This window comes from Puma concolor, chromosome A2 (assembly GCF_028749965.1).
Source record: "Puma concolor isolate L17-30 chromosome A2, mPumCon1.1.hap2, whole genome shotgun sequence".
Taxonomy (NCBI): Eukaryota; Metazoa; Chordata; class Mammalia; order Carnivora; family Felidae; genus Puma; species Puma concolor.
The window spans coordinates 169,079,835-169,105,217 of NC_141668.1; the positions used below are offsets into that span (position 1 = coordinate 169,079,835).

General features: G+C 59.5%; 1 protein-coding gene and 1 long non-coding RNA gene across 4 annotated transcripts; one reads left to right on the top strand and one right to left on the bottom strand.

The window, feature by feature from the left end:
• Window positions 1–614: 614 nt before the first annotated feature.
• Window positions 615–21,929, bottom strand: HDGFL2 (HDGF like 2). 3 transcript variants are annotated; one of them, XM_086699434.1, is made up of 16 exons: window positions 21,745–21,929; window positions 19,262–19,338; window positions 19,030–19,168; window positions 12,514–12,705; window positions 6,762–6,878; window positions 6,595–6,666; window positions 5,493–5,658; window positions 5,309–5,384; window positions 4,918–5,227; window positions 3,713–3,810; window positions 3,011–3,084; window positions 2,796–2,866; window positions 2,387–2,488; window positions 2,014–2,227; window positions 1,265–1,397; window positions 615–915 (listed from the first exon to the last, which is right to left on the bottom strand). In XM_086699434.1, exons 1-16 carry the CDS (start codon window positions 21,814–21,816, stop codon window positions 816–818), a joined length of 2,013 nt encoding a protein of 670 aa, XP_086555560.1. In that variant the 5' UTR covers window positions 21,817–21,929; the 3' UTR covers window positions 615–815. The 3 variants fall into 3 exon arrangements, with proteins under 3 accessions (XP_086555560.1, XP_086555559.1, XP_086555561.1); XM_086699433.1 differs by having other exon boundaries at window positions 615–918; window positions 21,745–21,928; XM_086699435.1 differs by lacking the exon at window positions 21,745–21,929 and adding an exon at window positions 19,585–19,748 and having other exon boundaries at window positions 615–918.
• A 282-nt stretch (window positions 21,930–22,211) lies between these two features.
• LOC147583862 (uncharacterized) lies at window positions 22,212–24,309 on the top strand. The gene is made up of 2 exons (XR_015248579.1): window positions 22,212–22,472; window positions 23,782–24,309. It is a non-coding gene; the product is annotated as an uncharacterized LOC147583862 (long non-coding RNA).
• Window positions 24,310–25,383: the final 1,074 nt, after the last annotated feature.

Sequence of the window (25,383 nt, forward strand, 5' to 3'; positions counted from 1 at the left end):
TACAGTGGACGCCACTGTTTAGCCAGCAACTGCCCAGTGCGGGGGTCTGTCTGAATCCGCGTGATGGCCCTGTGAGCCTGGGATCCTTACACAGGTGAGGAATGAGAAGCCCGGGGTGGGACTGCCACTCCTCCAAGGTCACAGAGCAAGTCCTGCCCCCAGTGCTCACACCCTTGGAACATCAAGGACACTGGCCAGCCCACAGCGGCCCCCAAGCCTGAATGGCTCGAATGCCCCGAGCTACTGCTTCTGGGGACCCTGAATCTTGCCTTGGGGGTCCCAGAGCCACCTGCAGCCTGGCTGGGAACAGAGAAGCATGGTCTCCACCCTCCGGGCCCAGGCCCGCCCGCTGGGTCCCTGCTCCCGCCTGGGTGCTGGGCGGCCGCACGCAGGAGGGTCAGACCACAGCCTCCACTCGAACCCCCATTACTTCTATGAAGGTCCACCCCCCACCCCCACTCTCCCTCACCGTCAGCCCTGCAGGGCCAGGCCAGGCAGGGGCACCTTCGCAACCAAGTTCACGTTCGCTGTGAATGCTACGGCTTAAATCCTTCGTCCCTGCACTGGTCCTGGACAGCTGCCCCAGCAACACTAGACAACCAAGTCAATAAAAGTGACTTTCATTAAAAAAACCCTTTATAGTCATTTCATGTTGGTTGGAAATCACAGAAGTTAGGCAGAAAAACAACCCAGGGGACAGATACAAAGGGACAGCACAGCGCTTCCCCAACAGGTCTCTGCTCCTTGGGTGGTGGGCGGGAGCCGGGGCAGGCCTGGGGCATCTACGTGCGACGGGTGGGCCTGGCCGCCGGGGCTCAGCTGTCCTCCTCGTCCAGGGACTCTGAGGCTATCCGCACCCTCGAGCGCTCCGGCCGCTCCTTCCCGGGCACGTCCAGCTCGGGGGCCTCCTGCGCGCTGCTGGTGGGGACACAGCACGGGTGCGGGTGAGCACGCGGCCCTCCACCGTCAGCAGACACCCAGCGCCCGGGGAGCGCGGCCGTGTCCGGAGCGCCCTCTGCCGCCCCAGCCGGGCCGCAGGGCGGACCCAGGGTCCTCACCACGGCGGCGTCCGCACCCAGGAGCCCACGCGCCCGTTCCCGGAGCGACGGGAGGAAGCCACCCTCCCGGGGGGGCCGGGCCCAGAGCAGCTCCCTGGATGGGGGACCCATGGGTTAGCGGCAGGGGTGGCGGGTGCGAGCAGCCCGCGCCGTGGGCGCCTTCTCAGGAAGCTGCCCCCGTGGCCGCGGCCCCCGGCGATACTTACTCGTTGTGTAAGGGCTCTTCAGAGGAGCCGCACCCCAGCCCCTCCTCGGAATTCTGTCCTTCCTCCTGCTCCTTGTCCCCCGCGCTCTCCCCTTTCTGGGACGTGGCCTCGCCATTCACCGGGGCTGAGAGATCTGGGTGGGAGAGGGGCTCGTGACCCCATGGCCCTGCCCGCCGGGAGCAAGCAAGCGAGCGAGCTGGTTTGGGGACAGGAGCCCTAAAGGAGCCTCCACCTCCCTCGAGGGCCCCGGCGCAGGGCGCCCACCACATGCCCCCGGCCCACACCCCCCAGACCCATCGGGACTGCTCGTCCGTCAGGCTGGGGCATGTGCCGGGTTCTGCAGCCGGCTCTGGGCCCCCGCACATACAAGCCTGAGACAGGGAGCGACTGATAAATGAGCGGGGAAACACGTGTGCGGAGTCTGGGGACAGAAATAAGGAGACGCCCCCTGCAGGCCGGCCCTGGGGCTGCGGAGGCTTCAGGTCTGAAGAAGGAGCACCTCTCTGCAGCCCCCATCAGCACCACGTAACCCTAGCGGGAAGGACAGCGCGACAGCCCCTTTGTCGCTGAGGGACCCAGCACCACTGTCCCTTCGGGAAACACCCTCTTTCTCCTCTCAGCCCACCCCTGGCCCTCCCAGGTCCAGCCAGCCTGTCCCGCGACGCTCCCACACGCGGCCCCCACGCACGCACAGCTTCCCGTGCTGTCTGGCTCTGAGGGTCTACGAGGGCTCCCGCCCTGCTCCTCACCAGCGCTCAGCTCGTCCTCCGCCCTCTCCGTGGGGGCCTCCTCTCCAGCCAGCGCCTCCTCTGCCTTCTCCACCTCGGCCCTCTCCTTCTCCGTCCCAGTTCTGGTCGCCTTCTGGATGGCCTCGATCTTTGGTCCCAGGACCCGAGACTTGAGCCGGGTGTAGACCTCTGCGGCCTTCTCCATCACCTCCTTGTTGGCCTTATAACGGCGGATCTGACCCACAAGAGGCCCGCTCAGGAGACGCAGTGGGTCTCGCTCCCCACCCCCCCGCCAGAGCCCCACCTCCAAGGCCGCCACCTCCCAGGCCGTGCCCCTCAGGACCCCTACCCCCGCCGGCCACCAGGCCCTTCCGCTGCTAGGATCCCACCGCACCTTCTTCAGTGTGGCCACGACATCTGTGTTCTTCTGGAGGATCTGTGAGGTCACCTGCAGGGTCCCCAGCTCCTCCAGCGCATTCAGACACCTCTTCACATCCTGCAGGGTGGGGAGAGGAGGGGCGGCACCTAGCTGAGGGGACCCTAGGGAGTGCCCTGAGGGGCAGGCGGAGCGACAGGGACCCCCAGAAGTGGTGGTTGAGACCCAGAACCTGGAGGACCACTCAGTGCCACCTGTGGGGACACCAAGCAGCACACCCCGGGTGGCGCCCCCTGCTGGAGGACGCCAGGTGAACCAAGACCCAGGGTTTGCCTCAGTTTCCCAGAACTTCTCAGAGGCTCCACACACGAGGGGCTGGGGGACTGCCTGGCCTGGAGGAACCTCCGCACCCCGAGGAGGGTCTCACCGGATTGTCGACTTTCAGGGCGAACTTGATCTCGCTGTGCAGCTTCTGCAACTTTTCCTCCACGGAAGGTTCTGCGGCCAGGAGAGAACGCAGCACCTGCACATGACTGCAGCCGCAGAAGCCACCCTGGCCCGGTCCCGCCACCCGACCAGCTTCCTCGACCCGTGCACGTGCACAGGAGCAGAGGACCTGCCCTGGTGGCCCGCCCTCCTCACCTTTCTTCTTCTCCACCTTCCGGTCGGGCAGGAACCCTTCTGACCGCTTCCGGGTCCGCTCCACCTTGGGGGGCCTGTGGAGTCACACTCCTTAGCCCTACCCTCGCCTGCCGCGTAGCCCCCCTGCCCTGCCATGGCCCTCCTGCCCCCGGGGGCCTCTGTGTGCGTGGTCGGGGAGGAGGAGGGATCAGGGCCCATTGGGACCTGGTCTAGGCAGCCGCCAAACTCCCATCGGGAAGGTTCATTCGCGGATGCTGGATTCCCGCTTAGCAAGCGGGCAGGGGGATGGGCTGTATCCCCCCAGCTTGGCTTTCCAGTCTGAGGACCACTGGTCTGGGGGACAGGGTCCCCCCCTCAGCACTGCTGACAAGGGGCGGGTCGCTCTCTGAGGAACATCCGGGCCCTGTGGGGGGCTGGGCAACATGCTGGCCCCACCCCCTCAATGCCAGGAACACCCCCAGCGTGACAACCAGATAGGTGGGGTGGTGTCCACTGGGGGCAGAACCTCAGTCTGGAGCAGTGGTTCCTACTGACGGGGCCCCACTTGGCTTGGATCTATCTCCAAGACTGATTTCGGAAGTCGGGTCCCTCCTGTACGGGGTGAGGGGGGACGGATCCCCAGGAGGCCGGGAGCCGCAGGGACCAGAACGGGGCAGGTGGGCCCCCAGGTAGCCGCGGGAGGAGAGGCACAGCGGGTCCGACCTGGCTCGGGGCCTCTCCTCGGGGCGCCCTCTCTTCTCCTTCTGGCTGGGTCTCCTCGAGGGCTCTGTGCTCTGTGACTGTCTGGCCGCCTTCTTTGCCTGCAGCGTCCAGAGAGGGACAGGGCTGTGGCGGGCAGCGGGCGCTCCCTTTAGAGGTTCAGCCTGCCACCGCCTGCCACCACTGCACTGTTGGGAACTGGCGGACGGGGCAGGACGGGAAGAACGACCCCTGGGTCCAGCACGTGCCCCAGGTGACAGCGTCTCAGGCCCTACAAGGACCACTCACTCAACGGGAGGGGCGGCCCCACGATCCGCACTTCCTGGGGCAGGGATCTTGGGCCCTTTTTTGTGACCGAGGGAAAACAGGGAGAGAGTAAGGTCGTCCTCTGTCCCGTGGGCTCGGTCTAGAAGGTGACAGGCCTGGAAGTGAGGCTCAGATCCAGGCAGATTGCGAGTGCCAGGAAAGTGGGGTGTTGACGAGCCTGCAGGACTGCCCTGGGCCTGTGGGTCACCCCTCATGCTCACAGAGGCCTATCTGCTCCCCACTCATCCCAGAGTCCTGCCCCCCGCAGCACCCAGAGGGCACCTGTGAACACAGGAGTCAAGTCTCCCCTCCTCGGCCCACAGCCCTTCAGGGCTCCCACCTCCCTGGAGGAAAAGCCCAAGTCCTCCCTGAGACCCCAAGGCCCGGGAAGACCTGCCCCATCCCCTCTCCTCTTTCTCCCCCCTCCACCTCTCCGTTCTACCCACATGGGCCCCCTGGTTGTTGCTCCAACACACCAGGCCTGGTCCTGCCCCAGGGCCTTTGCACAGACTGTGCTCGCAGCCCAGCGTGCTGTTTCCCCAGATTCCTTCCCAGACCACCTCTCACTCCATTCAGATCCTTACTTCACGGCACACGGCATCTTCTCAGCTAAAGCCTGTAGGGTTTACCCCACCTAAAACTGAAAAGCCCACCCGACAGCTCATGCCCCTCGACCTGCCTTCTTGTCTTTCGCACCCAACGTGCTGGAACGCACCTCACGTTGTCCCCTGTCTGGCCCCCTCGCGCGAACCCCGGCTCCTCCACGGCGCAGGTCTCTGTGTCTCGTTCACCGCTTCACCCCCACCCCCACCGGGGCCGACCCGGCGGGCGGCGGGAAGGGACCCGCCGGGCCCGTGCTCCCGGTTAGCGGGTAGCGCCGCATCCGCGCCAGCAGGACGCACCTCTCGCTGCGGCTCGGCCTCGGGCCCCGAGTCGGACGAGGACTGCGGCCCCCGCCCCCGGCCCTTGCGGCCGCGCTTCCTCACGGGCTCGTCCTCGTCGCCCGGCTCGTCCCCGCTGCTGCCCCCGCTGCCCCCGGCGGGGGCCTCCCCGCGCTCGCGCTCCCGCCGCCGCTCCTTCTCCTCCTTCTCCTGCTCGCGGAGCCGCCGCAGCTCCTCCTCCTGCTCCCGGCGCCGCCTGGCCTCCAGCTCCCGCCTTCGCTCCTCGTCCCGGCGCTTCCACTCGCTGATGCGGTCCACCTCGTCGCTGTCGCTGCGGAGGCGCGCCCGTTAGAGGGCCCGGGGGCGCGCCGCCCGCCCGCCCGCCCGCCCGCCGCCCTGGCCTGCCGCCCACCTGTCGCTGCTCGAGCTGCTCGGGGGCCGCTCTGGCTTCGGCTTCCGGCCGCGGGGCTTCGGGGGCGGCTTCTCAGCTGCAGGGAAGGGGGGGGGGTGCGGTCGGCGAGGGATCTCTCCCCCAGGACGGCGGGGCTGGGGGTGGGGGAGGGGGGGGGGAGGGGGCACCCCGGCCCGCGCCCTACCTGGCTTCCGGCCCCGAGGAGGCTTCTTTACGGACACGTCCGAGTCGGAGGAGGAGGAGGAAGAGGAGGAGGCAGAGGACGGCGCGGACCTGGCCACGGCCACAGGCTCGCCCTTGGCCCCGTCGGATTCCGCTTTGGAGTCGGAGTCGGAGGCCGAGGGCGCCTTCTGAGAGAGGCGGGGGTGCAGAGGTGAGGACACAGGCCACGGGCAGCCCCCTCCTGGCAAACAACCGCCTCTTCCTTGGGCTCGGCATGGGGGGGTCCTGGGCCTCATCCCCTCGGGGAAGCGGGGGGGAGGCAGAGGAGAGCCGCCGCGCTTTCCGGGGCTAGAGCTCTTGGTTAGTTTTTTAATTTTATTTCAGATAGAGCAGGCGCGTTAGCAGGGGAGAGGGACAGGGGAAGGCAGAGCATCTCGGGCAGGCTCCCCACACAGTGCAGAGCCTGATGCGGGGCTCGATCCCTCGACCCTGGATCACGACCTGAGCCGAAACCAAGAGTTGGACGTTGGACCGACTGAGACCGCCCCCCCCCAGGCGCCCCTACAGCCCTTCCCAGTGCAGAATAGGGGCGCGAGGCCCAGTGAGAGGAGGGCCCTCCTCCTGTCTCTGCCCCCATCCTGCTCCCCACTCCCATGCACACAGGTGGCACACTCATACACACCCAAGCACCTAACGCACACACTCGAACACACGCACACCGTCCACGGGATGCGGACACACAACACGCGTGCATTCCCTTCCACACACACCCACTCTCCCTGCCTCACACGGGGCCCCTAAGGACACCCCTCTCCCTTCTGAGGCCAGCGTTCCAGCACCCCAGTTTCTGCACCGGCCTCTGTGTTCCTCTCAGGAGCGGTGGCAGCCGGGCGGCCTCCGGGCCCACAGACGGGCCCTGCACACTCCACCCTCGGAAACCATACACCAAAGCCATCGGTGGAGGCAGAGGCGGACGGTGGTGATCCCTGGTGGCCTGGGCCCTACCCTCCTCCAGAAAAGACAGACTCTACCCACGGGCAGTGGCTGGTGACCACACAGAGCCTCTCGGGGGTTCCCGCAGGCAGGCAGGCAGGCGGGAACAAGACACGAAAAAACCCCTCTACCTTTTTCTTCCGTCCCGCAGGGGGGCCCCGCCGAGGCGCCCGCACCACAGCTTTCTTCTCGGGGGTGAAGTCCTGGGCGGAGAGAGAGAAGGCGCTGAGCGTGGGCCCCACGGACTGGCCCCGGCTCGCGCCCGTCCCCCCCCCCCCGGAGGCAGCCACCTGCTCACCTGATCACTGGTCTTCTCTGACTCAGAAGAGCTTTCTGAGTTCTCCTCCTCGGATGGGGACACGCTGGCTTGATCCAAGTCGCTGGAGGCCTTTCGAGCTCGTTTGGAGACCGACATCTAGAAAGAGCGCAGCCCGAGCACAGGAGCGATCAGAAATTTCGCCTGTGTGCTCGGCACAGCCGTCTCCCGCCTGGCCGCTCACACCCCGGAGAAGAGCTGAGGTTCTGGAATCCTTGGGAGGTAGCAGGGACCCCTTGCAGGATCTGACTAAAAACCAGGGATCCTGGGGTGCCTGGGGGGCTCAGTCGGTTAAGCATGAGACTCTTTTTTTTTTTTTAATGTTTATTTATTTTTGAGAGACAGCATGAGCGGGAGACGGGCAGAGAGAGAGAGAGAGAGAGAGAGAGACCCAGAGTATGAAGCAGGCTCCAGGCTCTGAGCTGTCAGCACAGAGCCCAACGCGGGGCTCGAACTCACGAGCCGTGAGATCATGACCTGAGCCGAAGTCGGACGCTCAGCCGACTGAGCCACCCAGGCGCCCCTAGCATGAGACTCTTGAATTCGGCACAGGTCACGATCTCATGGTTCATGGGTCTGAGCCTCGCGTTGGGCTCTGTGCTGACAGCGCGGAGCCCGCTGGAGATTTTCTCTCCCTCTCTCCCCCTCCCCCACTCAACATGCGCACGCTTGCTCACTCTCTCTCTCAAAAAAAAATAAAACAAAACAGGGATCTTGAACCTTAAGTACACTGTGCACAGTGACAGAGGCCAGACACAGAAGGACACGTCCTGCATGACCCCACTCACAGGGGTTCCCTAGAGGAGTCCCGTCCACAGAGTCAGAGAGTGGATGGTGGGAGTCGGGGGTGGGGAGTCAGTGCTTCATGGGGATAGAGTCTCAGTTTGGGGAGATGGAAAGTTCTGGAAAACGTGGGGGGATTTGCAAAACAGTGTGAGTGTGTTTAATGTCCCTGAGCTGTACATTTTATTTTTTTTTAAGTTTACTTATTTATTTTGAGAGACAGAAACAGCACGGGTAGGGGAGGGGCAGAGAGAGTGGGAGAGAGAATCCCAAGCAGGCTCCGTGCCACCAGTGCAGAGCCCGACATGGGCCTCAAACCCACAAAACTGCGAGATCATGACCTGAGCCAAAACCAAGAGTCGGACGCTTAACCGACTGAGCCACCCGGGTGCCCCAGAGCTGTGCATTTTAGAATGGCTGATTTTTTAATGTGAACCTTACCTCAATAAAAAAATAAAAAAAATCGGGGCGCCTGGGTGGCTCCATCAGTTAAGTGTCTGATTTCGGCTGTCATGATCTCACAGTTCACGAGTTCGAGCCCCACACTGGGCTCTATGCTAACAGCTCAGAGCCTGGAGCTGCTTCAGATTCTGTGTCTCTCTCTCTCTTTCTCTCTCTCTGCCCCTCCTCTGCTTGTGCTCTCCCTCTCTCTCAAAAATAAATAAACATTTAAAAGAAAAAAATAAATTAAAGACAAATAAACACATGCACACACACACATACACGCAAACAACCAGAATTCAGTTTCAGGGGTCCACGCATTCTCTGACATCCACCCAAAGAAGCCAACGTAAGAATCTTTAAGATTCTTTAAGCTTTAGAAGTAGATTTCAGCCAGGGAAAACCCAGGCCTCCCCAGCCAGCCAGTGCTGAGTTCAATGGCACTTTGCCTCTGTTTTGTCACATCGGAGATGCGGTGGTTCTTCTAACCACTGTCACCGGAGCATCTCCCCCGCTCCGTGCCCTGTCCAGGGCACGATGGGCTGGACTGTGTCCCCCTAAAATTCACCTGTTGAAGCCCTGACCCTCAGGACCTTAGAGCGGGACTGTGTTTGTGAAGACCGGGTCTTCAAGGATATAATTAAGTTAAAATGATGTCACTGGAGTGGCCCTAATCCAGTGGGACCTGTGTCCTTACAAGAAGAGATCAGGACACGGCCACAGAGGGACGACCACGTGAGGACACGGGATGGGGGCACGGCATGTGCACGCCAGGGAGTGGCCTCAGAAGGAACCAGGCCTGCCAACACCTTGATCTCAGACTTGCTGCCTCCAGGAATACTGACTGGTGTGCAAGCCGTCTAGTGCATGGGACTCTGTGAGGCCAGCCGGCACACATGTACACTCAGGGACCCACTGGGGAGAGATAAGGCCCCCTACTGTCACACAACACGTTCCAGCCAGGAGAGGCAAAAGGAAACATTCCGTGCAAATCTGAGAGAAGGGTTACTCGCGTATGGGGGACCAGGACGGGACAGAGGGAGGATAGAGAAACGGAGGGAGGACGGAGGGATGGAGGGAGGACAGAGGAAGGACGGGGGGACAGAGGGATGGAGGGAGGACAGAGGGACGGAGGGAGGATGGGGGGACGGAGGGAGGACAGAGGGACGGAGGGAGGATAGAGGAAGGACGGGGGGACAGACGGAGGACAGAGGGATGGAGGGAGGATGGAGGACGGGGGGATGGAGCGGGGACAGAGGGGCGGGAGAGACGGCAAGCACAAAGCCCCACAGGGGAAGGCAGCGTGGCCAGTGAGTGGTCAGGGGAGGGACGGGGACTGTCGGGGCCAGACCTGCAGGGCTGTGTGGTCGTGTGTGGAGTCTGGCCCCCCTTCGCGGGCGGCCGAGCTGAAGCCCGGGGCACTTCGTACTCTCTCTCGGGACACAGACGGCCTGTATCCCAGGGGCGCCGTATGCTCTCCCTTCTCAACGCAGGCGCTCAGGGGATCCAGTTAGAGGGCAGTTCACGTTCTGCCAGAGTCGCCAGGCGGTTCTAGGGGAAGCGTTTCAAGCCGGCTGTGGCCTCCCTCCCCAGACCAAAGGGCATCACAAAGACTAGGGTGACCCAGGACCCTCCCTCCTGACGCCAGGGTGCAAGGGGAAGCAATGGCGAGGGGCCCCGAGCTGCGAGATCTCGGAGCCCCAGAGAGCACAGAGACCCCGGCTGGGCGGGCAGGGCCGGGACCCCGTCCCCAAGAGCTGGCGTCGGGATCTGCCTCACGAAGGAGGCCGTCCGTGGAACCACTCAGAGGACAGATGAGAAGACCAGCCAACAAGTTGTTGGCTGAAGAGAGAATGTATAAAGCCGGCCCCGCGGGAAAACCACAGCCCCTCACAGATCAGAGAAAGGACAGCTGCGGATGGGCTAGGGGATGGGGCTCCCGGGGAAAAGCGCTTTTAAATGTTCCCCGGTGCGGTTAAACGGGGTTGTAATAAGAACTTATATCTGTTTAATGCAAAAGTGACCCAAAAAAATCTAAGTAGTGACTTACAAACAGGGGTTTAGGGGCGCCTGGGTGGCTCAATCAGTTGAGCATCTGACTTGGCTCGGGTCGTGGTCTCAAGGTTCATGAGTTCGAGCCCCACGTCGGGCTCTGTGTTGTCAGCACAGAGCCTGCTTCCGACCCTCTGTCCTCCTTTCTCTCTGCCCCACCCCCAATCATTCTCTCTCTCTCCCTCTCTCAAAAATAAGTAAATATTAAAAAAAATTAGGTGGGAGGCACCTGAGTGGCTCAGTTGGTTAAGCGTCTGACTTCGGCTCAGGTCACGATCTCACAATTTGTGGGTTTGAGCCTTGCGTGGGGCTCAGTGCTGGCAGCTCAGAGCCTGGAGCCTGCTTCAGATTCTGTCTCTCTCTCTCTCTCTCTCTCTCTCTGTGCCTCCCCTGCTCACATTCTGTCTCTCTCCCTCAAAAATGAATCAACACTTAAAAAATAAAATAAGTAAAAATTCATGGGGTGCCTGCATGGCTCAGTCAGTTAAGCGTCCGACTTTGGCTCAGGTCAGGATCTTGTGGTTCATGAGTTCAAGCCCCACATCGGGCTCTGTGTTGTCAGCACAAAGCCTGCTTCAGAGCCTCTGTCCTCCTTTCTCTCTGCCCCCTCCCACGCACTCACACACACACTCACTCTCTCTCTCTCAAAATAAACTTTAAAAAATTCTTAATAAAAAAAACACAAAAAAACAAATAGGGGTTTATCTCTCAGGGGTGGCACGGGGCAGGGTTGTTTTCTACGCATTTCTATTTAATGTCTCCAACAGCCGTAAACAGAAATAACGGGGAATTTGACAAAACAATGCCAAGCGCACCATAAAAACTTGGAGCTAAATGCCCAACAAATTTTTTTTTCCTTTTTCTTTTATGCATTCGCTTTTAAAAGAGCGAGAGAGGGCAAGCGAGCAGGGGAGCAACAGACAGAGAGGGAGACAAGAGAATCCTCAGCAGCCTCCACGCTATGAGCGCAGAGAAATCGTGGCCTGAGCCAAAATCAAGAGCCAGACACTTAACCGACCCCCTGAACGCCCGACGGTCTTACTAACGTACCGGTGAGAAATCACAGACTGCTTCTCGACCACTGAGGACCATGTCATAAAACAGTACTTAATGACCAAGAAATGCTCAGCAAACAGACACCGTGTGGACGGCTGCCGATTCTGTGCTTCGCACCCTCACCCGCACCCCCACCCGCCTCCACACCCCCACCCCGTGTGAGGCACACTCGGGATCGCAGACAAACCCGCCAGGGCGTTTCCAGTCCCCGGCACAGCAGCCCGTGCACCCAACATGGGTATTTTCTACCAGCTTCTCCACACCTTTCGCGTCTCATACCTGACGACAAGCACGGCTTTATCATGAGGATTGGAGCCAAAAGAAACGTTATTTTTATCAGTAATGGTAGGAAAGCCTGTCAAAGACAGTGGCGCTAGGTCCCGGCCTTTTCATCCCGCACCCAGATGCTCAGAGGCAGTCAAAAGGCAGAGAAGAGAAAGGGCAAGAGACTGTCTCTGGAACCGACAACTCACGTCCTCACAGAAACCTGCACACGCACGTGCACAGCAGTGTGTTCACAGTGGACCACAGTGGACACAACCCAGATGTCTATCAACTGGTAAATACGTGTCCACCGCACACGCGCACGTCCCTCAGCCGCGAGCAGGAGCGAGGCGCCCACTCCCGCCGCCCCGCGGACCAACCCCGAACACACGACGCTCAGGGAGGGAACCGGACACGAGAGGCCACGTGGGGTGTGGGTCTGCGTGTGTGAAACGTCCAGAACGGGCTCATCCACGGACAGAAAGGGGGCTCGTGGGGGCTGGCGGATGACTGCTAAGGCGGACAGGGTTTCTTTCGGAGTGACGGAATGTTCTGGAACTCGCCGGTGGTGGCGGCTGCACAGCTCTGTGAATGTACTAAGAACCAGTGAACTGTGTATTTTGAAAGGGTGAATTTCGCGCTATGTGAGTGGTATCTCAATTTTCAAAAAGCATGTTAAACACCCAGAAAAATTATCTGCATATTCAGGTTACGGGCATAATTTCAGCTAGGAGGCTCCTGGGAGGGAAAAGCCAACAGCGAGCACATGCATTCTACTTTTGCTGGGATCTGTTCAGTCTGGCTGGTGTTGAGTAAAAGGTCGGGTTAATAATACAGGAAGGCATTTCAGCTCACACTACAGACCCGGGCTAAGCACACCCCCCTCCTCGAGATGACAATCTATGAAGCGGAAACGGTAATATCTACTGAGGAACGTTATAAAGAGTAATAAAATGACATACGTAAAAAAATGATAACAAATAAAAATAAATGAAACAAATCATGACAGAACCGTGCATTGAAAACAAGAAAGGCGGGGGGGGAAGCCCAGGCTGCTGGGGGTGGGGGGCAGAGAGAGGCTGGGCTGCTACCTCCCCCCACCCCCCCACCAGGCCAAGGGCTCCCGCCCCACCCCTACCTTCAGGGCTGCGGCCTTCCGTTTCAGGCCACTGTTGTCGCTGCTTTTGTCCGAGTCGGAGTCGCTCTCCATCCTGTCGCTGGCCGCTGTGGCGGTCACGGCTGTGACGGCCATGACCCCCCGGACCTCGTCGTCCTCGCTCCCGCCCGCCGGGTCGGCTTCGGGGGCCTCGCTGTCAGAGGAACTCACCGGCTGGGGGGGGGGGGGGGGCACAGACCAGTCACCAGCAGGCTTGGGCGGATTCCCCAGCCGGGACGGTGACCCCGAGGACAGATCCCACGGCGGGGTCTCAAATGTCAGAGTCTGGCCCCCTGGCTTTCCAAACGGGGCAGCCCGGAAAGACTAAAGAATAGAGGCTCAAAGGCAAGATGGGCACATGCGGTGGGTGCCAGGGTTCAAGATCAAACCTCAGGCCAGTCTGTGACTTAGCCTCTCGGGACCTCAGTTTCCACATCTGAGGGAGACAGGTGGCACGACTTTGGCCTCACGGGGCTGTGGCAAGGATGAGGCCGGAGTGGCACATGGCATTCTTAGGGCAGTGCCCAGGCTGGCAAGAGGTCCCCCAAAGTTTGCCAGTTTACTGTCGGTACGCCCATCGTGACGAAGACAGGACCTCCAGGCCGAAACTTCCAGGCTCTGCTATTTCTCCTTTACCCAAAGTGCCCGCTCAGGCAAGAACAGCCACAGAAACACTTCTGCCGTGCTCGGCACGTGCCGGGCTCCTTTACACGCTCGGGGGGCGTTCGCGCAGCGGCGGGTGCCAGGCACGGTGCTGGGCGGGCAGGCAGCGAGCACACGCAGATGTGAAGGCAGCGCGGCCCCTGCCCCCGGGGAGCTTACCATCTAGCGGGAGAGGGCGAGAGCAGCCATTTCGGCAGAACAACGTCTCGCTGCGGGGACGGGGAGAGAGGAAAATACTGGTATGTGGGTGCCGAGGAATCAGGGAGAGGTGGGTGTAAGGTGGCAGTAATGTTCTGAAGTGCGTTTTGGGGAGGAATCCTCGGAGGGCGGGACGTTTCAGCTGATGAGTCATCTCAAGCATGCAAAGGGACAGGAACAGCACGAGGGGAGGGGAGGGACGGTGCCCCTGAGAACCGGGCGGGCGAGGTCGGTGTGGCCGGGGCAACGGTGAGAGAAGAATGTGGCGGAAGAAAGGCTGGAGGGCTGGGCCAGGGCTGATGCAGGGTTATGGGGGATGTAGGGGACCCAGCAGTCTCACAAGGACGGTCAGGCCACAGGGCTCTCTCGGGCCTGTTTCTGACCCCGTTCTGGATATCTCGTTTGTAGGAGGAACACAGATGAGTCCTGATCAAACTCATCCACTGAGTGCCACAGAACATCCACTGCCTGAGGCCTCGTGCTGGGGCGGGGGCGAGACGAGACGGTGTGAGACAGGGTCCCTGCCCTCGGGGAGCTCACAGTCCCCGATGGGGACTAATGCGGAGAAAGACAAGGAAACACAGAGAGACAACACGGCCTGAGAGGGCGTGCCGCTCCGTTCCTGGAGCACCCAGCAGAGTCCGAGGGTGGCATTTGACCACGTTATTTCATGGTACTTCTTCACCGAGTAATTAATTTCTTTTAAGACCGAGGCTGTGACTTTTTAGAGCTACGGTCTGCAAAAAAAACAAATTTCCACCTACTAATAAATAGACAAAGTGCAGAGCAGCTATAGGACAGAATACCATTCAGCCACGAAATGGACTGAAACTGACATGCGCTACAGGGTGGATGAACCCCCGAAACACGCGCAGTGAAAGACGCCAGAAGCATAGAACCACGTAGAATTCCATTTCTATGAAATCTGGAGTACGCAAATTCATAGGAACAGAAAGTTGATTAGGAGTTCTCAGGGGCGGGATGATGTTCTCAGGAGATGCTCAGTTGGTTGAGCATCCGACTCTTGGCTCCAGCTCAGGTCGTGATCCCAGGTTTGTGGGATCGAGTCCCACGTTGGACTGTGCACACGGGGCATGGAGCCTGCTTGGGATTCTCTCCCCTCCTCCCCTAATCGAGCTCTCTCTCTTTCTTTAAAGAAAAAAAGGGGTTCTCGGGGGCTACAGGAAGGGGAGAATTAGGGGTGACAGCGAACAGGAAGGGGGGGTTTCCTTGTGGGGTGATGGAGCGTTCTCGATTAGAGAGCAGTGGCGATTGCACGACACTACAAATGTATAAAACCCACTGTAGGACACATTCAAAATAGTTAAAACAGCAGATTTCCCAAATTCATTAAACAAACTTACAACAAGAGAAAGGCACACTCCCTCGGTGGAACCACAGCCAGGGATCGATGGATCGGGCCGGGGCCGCACGCCGGCCGACATACAAGCAGGGAGGACAGAAAGGGGTCCGAGTCCGAGCGAGGAGCCTCGGGGGCCGCGCCGACTGGACACAGGAGGCCAGACCAGGACCAGGGAGCAAGGAGGCAGGAGCACGGGCGGCCAGGGGGCCGGGAGGGAAGGGAACCGGGGTCAGCGCCGGACACAGGACCAGACAAGTGCTTGGTAGGACATCAGCACAGAAAGGCTCAGAAGAGGGGAAACGTGGCTGCCGGAGAGCAGACGGGAGGACCCCCGGCCCAACCGATCCCCCGTTCCCTGATCTCTTGCAGGAAGCCCCCCCAGGCCTTCCCTGACTGAGGGGTCCTGAGCCCACCCTGGCCTTCACACAGCCGGCTTAACAGGCGAGGAGAGTAAGGGCCAGGTGTTGACAGGACCTCGTGCTCAGCACACAGCTCCTTCTGTCTCCCCGGAGGCACCGTAACAGGGCCCACTCTGGATATGCTTGACAAGAGTAAAAGACGTGATGCTAGGTAGGGCAGGCCCCAAACCTAAAACGAGGGGGCAGACGTTACCCAAGCTTGCTCTGTGCGTGTGTGTGTGTGTGTGTGTGCGCGCGCGCGCGTCCTGGGTGCGAGCCGTCACCCTCATTTTGCAGACGAGCAAAGGGTGACATGACAGCTCAAGACCACAGCGAGTGTGTGACAGAGGCGAGATGCCGGCCGGGCCTGGCTTGGCCTCTAAGCCAGGGCCACCGGACACAGCGACTGCTCATGGAAACCCCTCCTTGCTCCTGACCAACCGGGGTCCGACCTGTGCCTCTCACGTCCAGCCAGGTGGCCGGGCTGGGTGGGCCTGTCCCACAACTGGGCAAGTGGACACTCCAGAAGGTAAGTGGCCGGCCCTACGCTGTGCCTGTAGATAAGGCCGGGAACGCTGGATCTCGGGGCGGGGGTCAGCCCATGGGGTCTCACTGCCTGCCAGCAAAGCCTTGGGGAAACGTGACCCCCACGGAGAAACACGAGGCACAGGGAGGAGCCAGGAAACACGGCCAAGAGCCAGCCAACCTGCAGCCATCGCGAGCCCAAAGGTCTGGTGAGCGAGGCGAACCTCAGTTTCTCTCACGGCCTTCACGCGTCAGGAGGGTGATGGGGGGGATGGAAAGGGAAGGTCACATCCGGCCCGGCCTCGCTCCCGACCCCGCCATCACCTGCTCAGCACCATGTCACTGCGCTAGGTGCCTGATGTGCGTCTGCTCACGGGGTTCCCCCCACAGCCCTGTGACACTGTGACACTACCATGAGCCTCTGCCTTAGATGAGGACACAGAGGTTCAGGGAGGTGATGTGGATTCCCAAGGCACACGGTAAGCTGGTGGTAGACCCAGAACTTGAGCCCAGGTCCTTGTGCTCCCACAGCAGGACGCTTCGCCTCAGACCCGCTGCGTAGAGGTGATTCTCTGGGCCCTCCTCCAGGGCCCCCCCGCCCCCCCCCCCCCCCCCCCCCCCGTGCCCGATGAAACTCAGCCTGAGACACAGGAGGCCCGGGCTTTGGCCCCAGCTCACTTTAACTAGGCTGAGAACCCTAGACAGGTCTCTTTCCCTCTTCCCCTATCGAGGGACGAGGATGCATTTCTAGAAAATGCTCCGTCAACGGTTCTCAACCAGGAACGACGTCTGTCTCCTGGAAGACATTTGGCAATGTCTGGGGACATCTAGGGCTGCCGAGACTGGGGGTGCTCCTGGCATCGAGTGGGGGGTGGTGCTCAGGGACGCTGCTCAAAACCCCACAGTGTCCAGGGCCCCCACCCCATGAGAATGATCCAGGCACGAATGTTGAAAAACCCTGGTTTAGGTCTAAGATGTCTCAGATTCTAGCTGGGTCGCTCTGGGCCTCAGTTTGCTCATCAATAAAACGGAAAAGATGCCACCTGCGCAGGCCACCCTCAGCACTGGATTAAGACCATGAAGTTGGAGCCACACTCAGATGCCATTTCCACCTCCCGGCTTGGCAAGGGGGTGAGGGAACAGGGCTAGTGGTCACCTCTTAGTGCGAGAGCCAGCTGAGTTAAGCCTGTCGAAAAGAACGAGGCTGTTCTCTGCACAGAGACCAACAGTCAAGATAAATTTTGGGGGAAGCCTGGTTGGCTCAGAAGAACATGTAACTCTTGACCTTGGGGTTGTGAGTTTGAGCCCCACGACAGGTGCAGTGATTATTAAAGATAAATAAACGAACATTAAAAAAGGATGTATTCTGGAGACCAAGAAGCAAAGTTAAGAATTCCAGGCTTTAGGGGCGCGTGCGTGGGTGCCTCAATCGGTGAAGCGTGCCACTTGGGCCCAGGTCACGATCTCAAGGTTTGGGAGTTCGAGTCCCACATCGGGCTCTGTGCTGTTAGTGCAGGGCCCGCTTTGGATCCTCTGTCTCCCTCTCTCTCTGCCCCTCCCTCCCCACATGTGCACACGAGCACTCTCTCCCTCTAAAATAAACATTAAAAAAAAAAAAAAAAAAAAAAGAATTCTAGACTTTAAACGGAAAAGCTGTGTTCACGGCTTGACGTGAACACGGAACTTGGGAGAATGTATCAGGAATGAGGAGCTGTGGCTGTCTTGAGCGGACGTCGCGGCTCCGTGACCGGGAGGGAGGGCCGACTTCCCACTCTCCACAGACACCCCCTTTTCCATTTGGTACCCCGAGCCTGCCTTTCCACTCAAGATGTAGAGATACACGAGAAACGTCAAGAGCGAACAGAGAGAACGCTCAGGTACCCGCACAACGCTGCTTCCGAAAGCCCGCCTGTGGCCTGGCTCTGCCAGAGACATCCAGGGTGGTGCCTGGGAAGAAACACCTCAGGGGCCCCGGGCCCGAGCCCTTCACGCCGACCCCAAAACCTCCGCAGGCGGGGCCCAGGAATCCGCATCTTAAACAGACGTTCAGTTTGGAGCCACGGGCTCGGTGGGAAACCAAACAGCAAGACGAGCTCTCGCTCTTACAGCCACTTCTCATCCCAGGGAGTCTGTGTGGGGTCAGTTCAACGTCAAGGTTGCACCACGGTTGAGTTTCTTTCCTCGAGGGCAGGCATCCACACAGCACTTACCAAGCTGCTGGTGTGCAATAAATATTAAACGGTGTGATGATTCACCAGCAGGCGAGAAGCTTACCGCGTAACCAAACAGAACTCGAGCCGGGGCCAGAAAAGGATCGCGCAGAACCCAAATGCCTTCAAGACCTTCTGACCCACTGCCCCATGATGGGGAGCGGGGAGGGGGGGCCACGGGAAACCGGGAGAGACAACGGGCAGCAAAGCGGAGGACCTCCTTCTCCTAGACCCATCCCAGGAGGCAAAAGGAAACCACCACCAACGTCTACTAAATTCTGGACCATGAGCTCCCGGCTCAGGGGGAGCCTGAGCCGCAGGACAGCACAGGCTGGAGACCCCAAGTTCTCACGCAGGACTAGACGCTGCAGACATCCTGGGTCCGTCGCTCACTCGAACCAGACCCTCTGTGACTCCTGCGTCCCTCCCCACGGACCAGGCCGCAGGGCCTTTCCTTCCCGAGCTGGCCGCTCTGTCCCCGGCAGGCAGTTAGCTCCACCTCCCGGCCAACCTCAAGCCCACCCCTCCTGAGGCCAGACTGCTCTGCCTCCTGCAGAAAACCCCAAACTCGGTGGCTAAAAGCAGAGCAGAGAACCACAGCCCAGCCTCCCCTCATCTGCACCTCACCCCCAAACGCCCAGAGCGAGGTAGCTCTCTGCCTCCTTCTGCAGCCTTCCAAGGCTTTCCATGAATTTCACTTCAACTTCCCGCCCCCCCCAGAACAAAAGGCTTTTTCAGAGCTGTAATAACACTATTATAAACCCAAGCTAATTCCAGAGCAGTGGGTTTCACCTGGGGTGATCCCGCACCCCTCCACCCCACCCGGGGGGCACCCGCCAACGTCTGGAGAGGCGTTCGGTGGTCGCGACTGGGAAGGGGAGGTGATGCTAGTACGGAGTGGGTGGGGCCGGGGACGCGACACAACTCCCACGAGGCCCAGGAAGGCCCCGATGGAGACAGAGAATGATCAGAGACAGAGAATGATGGGCCGGAGGTGAACAGTGTCAAGGGGGAATGAGCCCTTCCTCCTCGCCTACGGAGCAAGCTCAGACCACCTCCGGTGTCCGGCGTGTGTAAGAGCCCCGCATGACGTGGGCTCGGCAGTCACCACGCCAGCCCCTCTCCACCCCCAGGTACTCACCAGAGGGGCGCTGTAGCTGGCGTGGGGATTGTTCTGGATCTCCCACAGTCCTTCATTGAAGCCTTTCCTCTTGTTGGGTTTCCCGTACTTATCTTTACATTTGTCGTAAGGGAACAGGTCCTTGGGGCCCAGGAAGGCTCTGGAGAAGGGAGGCACGGGGCCAGTCCCGGGTGAGTCAGGCCACCCAGGAGGCACCAGGGGGGACGGTCAAGCCCCACCTGGGGACACTTACGTTTCGTGTGTACCAAAGAAGAAGATGGGGTACTTGTTGGGCGGGGGCTTCACGGCACCGTCGGCGATGTCATCGATCTGCAGGGAGACGCTGGTCAGGGGGTGGCTGTGGGGGGCAGCGTCACCCCCTGAGCCAGGAAATGGCCGAGACATCAGCCAAGTTACTTGGGGAAAGCATATGCTGGGAGAAAGGGAGCCTTCAGCTGAGGGAGACAGGGCTCGTTCCGGTTAGGCATCTGCATTCCTCTGCGTGACCCCCCCCCCCCCCCATACACACCTGTCCCCTCCCTCCAGAGTGTTCTGCCTCCAAGGCAGGTGCTTCACCTGAGCAGAGCCAAATACGGGGCCCTGAGTAGCCAGGAGGTGGGGCCAAGCTCAGCTTCTGCGAACTCCCAGGACCCTCCCTCGGGACCCCCTCCCGCACGGAGGCAATCGGGGGTCTCTCTCCCAGAGGCTGCAGCTGGCAGCTCCAAGGATGCAGAGGGTGGGGGGTGGGCTGCAGGAGACAGGCCCTGAGCATCCAGGAAGTCCCACCCTCTCCCTACAGGCCCATGGGCCCCGGCAGCTGTCAGTCACCTCCCCACAGGAGGCTAGCAGCCCCTTCACTTCCAATCAGGTGCTTGGAAATGTTCCGGGCTTGGAGAGCCGGCAGGAGTGGGGGGGGGGGGGGTTGGCGGGGGGGAGGTGGAGGAGAGGGAGAAGCTGGTACTCTGGAAAGAAGGGAAGTGCCCGTAAAGTTTCAAGGCTCCCGTGTCCCCCAGGAAAAGAAGCCCAAGCAAATCAGGTTAAAGTGAGTTTTCTGGTCCCCGTCAATTCCTTCCCATCCTCTTCTACGCCTGGGGGCTGCTGGAATCTTCCCTGCCCCCCCCACCCCCCACCACCACACACACCCCAGGTTCCTGGCCCGGTTCTCTGGGCTACTTTTCAAAGTCCTTGGTGGCTGGGCCTCAGGCCCCCATGGCCAGCATCCCCGGCACAGGCGCTTCCTCAAACTTCATCACCCCGAGGACCAGCCTGCCACGCCTTCCAGGCCCGGCTTCCAGGTCACCCAGGACCCACCTCTGAGCCCGAGGCTCAGACGTGCCAGCAGCAGCACCAGCCCCTGGCCCCTGCCCGACCTCCTGTGGCAGCCTCTCCCCACCCAGACCCCCAGCGCCGCGAGACGCCCGCTGCGCCTCACTTCTACCCAGAGGGAGCGCGGCTGAGATCTCCAGCCTCCGGGCAGCTCCTGGGCTCCTCCCGCTCCAGCCCCCCGCTGCCGCTGCTGCTCCCACCCCCCAAACTCCGCCAGTCCGGTCACGCGTTCCCCACCAACCTAGGTTCGGGGGCGACTTTACCCCTAGGACCCGGGGAGGACAACCCCCAGGTCCTCGTCCACACTGGCCTGCCCTACACAGTGCCTGGGACTCCACTCTCTGGGACTCCCAGACTCAGGATGCCCTTCAGACCTGCACCCGGCGGACCATCCGCGTCCCCCGGATCTCAGGCTTTCCTAAAGGGGATCCCCAAAGTCCCCTTGGCTCAACCCCTTCCCTCAGATGCTCTCTCTCGGGCTTGAAGCTGAAAAGGAGTCCGATTCGCGCATCGGGGGGGGGGGACCACCCCCAGATCTCCCTCCACCCCACACCCCAACCAGAGGATGGCGAAGGGATCCGTACAGAGCACCGGTCCCCAGGGTCCAAGTAAGTCCATTCCAACCTCTGGGCCGCGATACCCCGCATTCTCAGAAGAGTCCTCTCGGCTTCAGTGACCTTGTGAACACAGCTCCCAGCCCCCTTCCCAGCCTTGACCTCCCTCAGCCCCCCTCAGCCTTGACCCTCAACCCTTCTCCCTCAGGTACCCCACAGCCCTAGCCCACCCGCACAAACGGCCTGCGGCCCCACAATGAGACCCTTCAGTCTGAGGTGCCCCCTTCCCATCAGTCTGATTCCGCTCTTTAAACCCCATTTTCCTCCGCTCCCCTCACACCACCTACTCGCTCAAATACTTGAACTTGAACTTGAACCCTGCCCCCTCAGGCCCCAGGTCCCTCAACCCCACGACCCTTGGAGCGATTTGCTCAAGACTGCCCCCCCCCCCGCCACAAACCCTCCGTTACGCGGGTCCCTGAGGCCCGGGGGCCCCCAGGACCCCGTTACGCGGGTCCCTCAGGACCGGGGCCCCCAGACCCCCGTTATGCGGGTCCCTCAGGACCGGGGGCCCGAAAACCCTGTTGCTCGGGTCCTTCAGGCCCGAGGGCATCCCCCAGACCCTGGTTCCTCGGGTCCCCGAGGCCCGGGGCCCGCAGACCCCCGTTACGCGGGTCCCTCAGGCCCGGGGCCCCCGGAACCCCGTTACGCGGGTCCCTCAGGCCCGGGGCCGCAGACCCCCGATGCACGGGTCCCTAAAGCTCGGGGACCTCCAGGCCTCCGGTGCACGGCCCCTCAGGCTCGGGGCCCCTCCTGCCCCACCCCCCCGCCTGGCCCATCTCCCGCGCGGCCTCACCCGGGCCGGCCAGTGCGGGTAGCCCTTCATCTTGGCGAACACCAAGTCCCCGGGCTTGAAGGCATGCGGCATGCTGGCGGCGGGAGGCCCAGGCCGCAGGAAGCGGCGGCGGCGGCGGCGGCGGCAGCGACTACGGCGGCGGCGGCGGCGGCGGCTGCAGCGGCAGCGGGAGGCGAAGCCGGGGGCGGGAGCGGGGCGCCTAGGGGGCGGGGGCGGGCGCCTGGGCAGAGAGCCGGCGCCTGCTTATTGGACTGCGGGCTTCCGGAAGTCCCGCCCTCCGGTCGTCACGGGCGGGAGACGCCGTCGCTCAGAACCACGTGCGGGGATAGAGGAGCATGAGGACCAATGAGAAGAGGGGTTGGAGCGGAGCAAGTTAACGGGATTGGGTAACGGGCAGAGCCAAGAGGCGTGACCCAGAGGCCTAATGGGAGCGGGGCGGAGGTTATGGGAGGTGAAAGGGGAAAGGTGGGAGGAGGGAAACGGGGGCTTTCAGGGAGTGGTGAGGCGGCCAGCCAAGCTTCTTCAGGGCGGGGCTTAGGGCAGAGGGGCGGGCCATAGGCCGCCACGGAAGGAGGGCTTTAAAAGTAGGAGACAGGCCATTGGCTACCACCGAAAGGAGGCCTAATCAATGAAGGGGGCGGGGCCCTGAAAGCCGCCCGCTCCACGAGCCGGGGATGAACTGAACGGAGGGCCGCAGGCCATTGGCTATCACTAGAAAGGGCCTCAAGGTAAGGAGCAGTCATTGGCTACCACAGGGGGCGGGGCTAAAGCAGCTGTTCGCCATTGGATATGGTGATACGAGAGGTTCAACTCAAAATAGGGACGCGCCGTTGCCTGCCCGAGGGGCGGGACTTGGGAGGGGCGGGACTTGAGGTGTTCTTTGGAGTAACAGCCACAGAGCGCACTGAGCAGGAACTTCTTCCCTGCCGGGAATGTCTTGAGCCGAGCCACAAGATACCCGTTATGCATATTCATTTTAGAAAGCTGTTGTGCACTGCGTGGCCAAATTCCTTAAACTCTGTGCCTTAGTCTACCGACCTATAAAATGGGACTCATAAGGGTGCCTATCTTAGAGGGGCGTAAAAGTGAAAATTAGGGTGATTTCATCACCCCTAAAGCGCTGTGAAGTGTGCCTGGCAATCAGAAATACTGGGAGTACTAGAAGTTGTTAGCCACTTAATTTCTTTGTAATTAAGACCCTTTGTAGGAACTCAAAAGAGCCAGAGAGCTTAAGAAAATGCTGAGTAGTGGGGGAGGGAACAGGGAGGGTTTTTTGCAGGATGTGGTCTAACTGGAGACTGGCAGGATGAATAGAAATTGGTCAATACGGCGAAGTGGATACTGAGAGGGCGCTTAAGGCAGAGCTGATAGCAAGTGCAAACGCCTCAGCTAAAGATGATGGAGTGAATGAATGGGACAGGCAGGTAAGGCTCTAGGGGTCTACTGAGGACCTATTGTAGTGCCTTGTGGACATTTGTGAGAAGTTTAGCTTTTACTTTAGCTTCGGGTTCTTAAGTTTTTATTTTTTTAACGTTTTATTTATATTTGAGAGAGAGCACGAGTGGGGAAAGGGGCAGAGAGAGATGGAGACATAATCAGAAGCAGGCTCCAATCAGGCTCCGAGCTGTCAACACAGAGCCGGACGCGGGGCTTGAACTCATGAACCGTGAGATCATGACCTGAGCTGAAGTCGGACGCTTAACCAGCTGAGCCACCCAGGCACCCCAAGTTTTTATTTATTTATTTTGAGAGAGACAGTGTGAGCAGGGAAGGGGCAGAGGGAGAGAGAGAAGGAGAGAGAATCCCACGCAGGCTCCACACTGTCAGCACAGAGCTGGATGCGGACTCCCAGCTAATCATGACCTGAGCAGCAACCAAGAGCCAGACTCCCAACCGACTGAGCCACCCAGGCACCCCTACGTTAGCTTCTTGGGAAAACATTGGACAGATTTGATCGCAGGGTACAAACATCATTCTTTAGTCTCAAGATACTTCCTTATATGTGTGAAATAGATCTCAAAAATACTTTTCTTTTAGAGTTAAACAGACTTAACCACATGACCTGCCAGTTCCATCTCGAAGTGTCTACCCAAGAGAAATGAAGATACACTCCACATAAAAACTTGCACGCCAATAGACGCCACAACATGACTCTCGACGGCCAAAAAGCGCAAACATCCAAGTCTCCATCAACAGGTGAATGGATAAACCAGACGTGCTCTATCCTTACCACAAAACACTATTCAGTAATGAAAGAAGCATTGACCCACTACAACCTGAATGAGCCTCAAAAACACTATACTCAGTGAAATAAGACAGACAAAAAGTCACATATTCTCTGATTCCAACGTCATATGCCATTTGATGGAATGTCCAAAAGGGGGGGGGGGAAAGGCAATTCTTTCAAGACACAAAGCAGTTGCCTTGAGCAAGCGGTAGAAATCCAGAGGGAAAGTTATAATTCCACAAAAAGGGCCATGAGGTTTCTTTTTGGGGTGGTGGATAGGTTCTAAACTTAGATTGTGGTGATGGGTCTTACTACTTTGCAAATATACAGTGAAATTCGTTGAATTGTATCCTTAAAGATAAAATTCAGGGGCGCCTGGGTGGCGCAGTCGGTTAAGCGTCCGACTTCAGCCAGGTCACGATCTCGCGGTCCGTGAGTTCGAGCCCCGCGTCAGGCTCTGGGCTGATGGCTCGGAGCCTGGAGCCGGTTTCCGATTCTGTGTCTCCCTCTCTCTCTGCCCCTCCCCCGTTCATGCTCTGTCTCTCTCTGTCTCAAAAATAAATAAACGTTGAAAAAAAAAAATTTTAAAAAAAAAAGATAAAATTCAGAATGCCCAGTTAAATCTCAATCGTCGATACACGACAAATGCTTTTTCACCATAAGTATGTTCTCTTTGTCTCATGCAATATTTGTGATATCTCTAAACTAGAAAATGATTTGTTACGCATCCTACAATGTGGATGAACCTTGAACACATCATGCTCAATGAAACAAGCCAGACACAAATGACAAATTCTGTAGGATCCCACTCATAGGAGGTCCCCAGAGGAGTCCCATTCTATTACAGAGTAGATGGTGGGAGCCAGGGCTGGGGCAGGGGCTGGGGAGTCACTGTTTCACGGGGACAGAGTCTCAGTTTGGGGACACGAGAAAGTCTGGAAGACGGATGGTGAGGGTGGTTGCACAACCGTGTGAATGTGCTCGACCTCACTGAGCTGTGCACTTAAAATGGTGAAAATTATAAATTTTATGTTATATATATATTTTTTACCACAGTAAGAAAAATAATGGTAAATATTATCAAATAAAAGTATCTGACGCCTAGTTCTTTAAAATGGGTAAAATCGTCGTTTAACGTTACATAGATAACGTTAACGTGTTTTTATCAGAAATTCAGATACGATGGGGTGTCCTGTATTTTGTAACTGCTAAGCCACAAAAGGGACAAATGTGGAAGTCAAACAAGGAATGAGGAAGACGGTGCAGAGGGGCCTGAATTAGGTACCGCTGGAGAGACTGAAGCCCAGAGAGGGGTACGATTTGCCTGACGTCATACCTCAAGTCCAAGGACTCAGATGCCACTTCTGTGGGGCCCTGCCTCCAAAGCCGAATCAGGCCCTGATTCGGTGCCT

Bases quoted from the DNA above. Each gene is read 5' to 3' on its own strand.
- HDGFL2 (XM_086699433.1), bottom strand. From the start codon at position 21,816: ATGCCGCATGCCTTCAAGCCCGGGGACTTGGTGTTCGCCAAGATGAAG. The intron at 19,339-21,744 runs GTGAGGCCGCGC...GTCTCCCTGCAG, and splicing joins ACCCGCACTGGCCGGCCCGG to ATCGATGACATCGCCGACGG. The intron at 2,228-2,386 runs GTGCGGTGGGAT...CTTGTGGGTCAG, and splicing joins TCGTGGCCACACTGAAGAAG to ATCCGCCGTTATAAGGCCAA.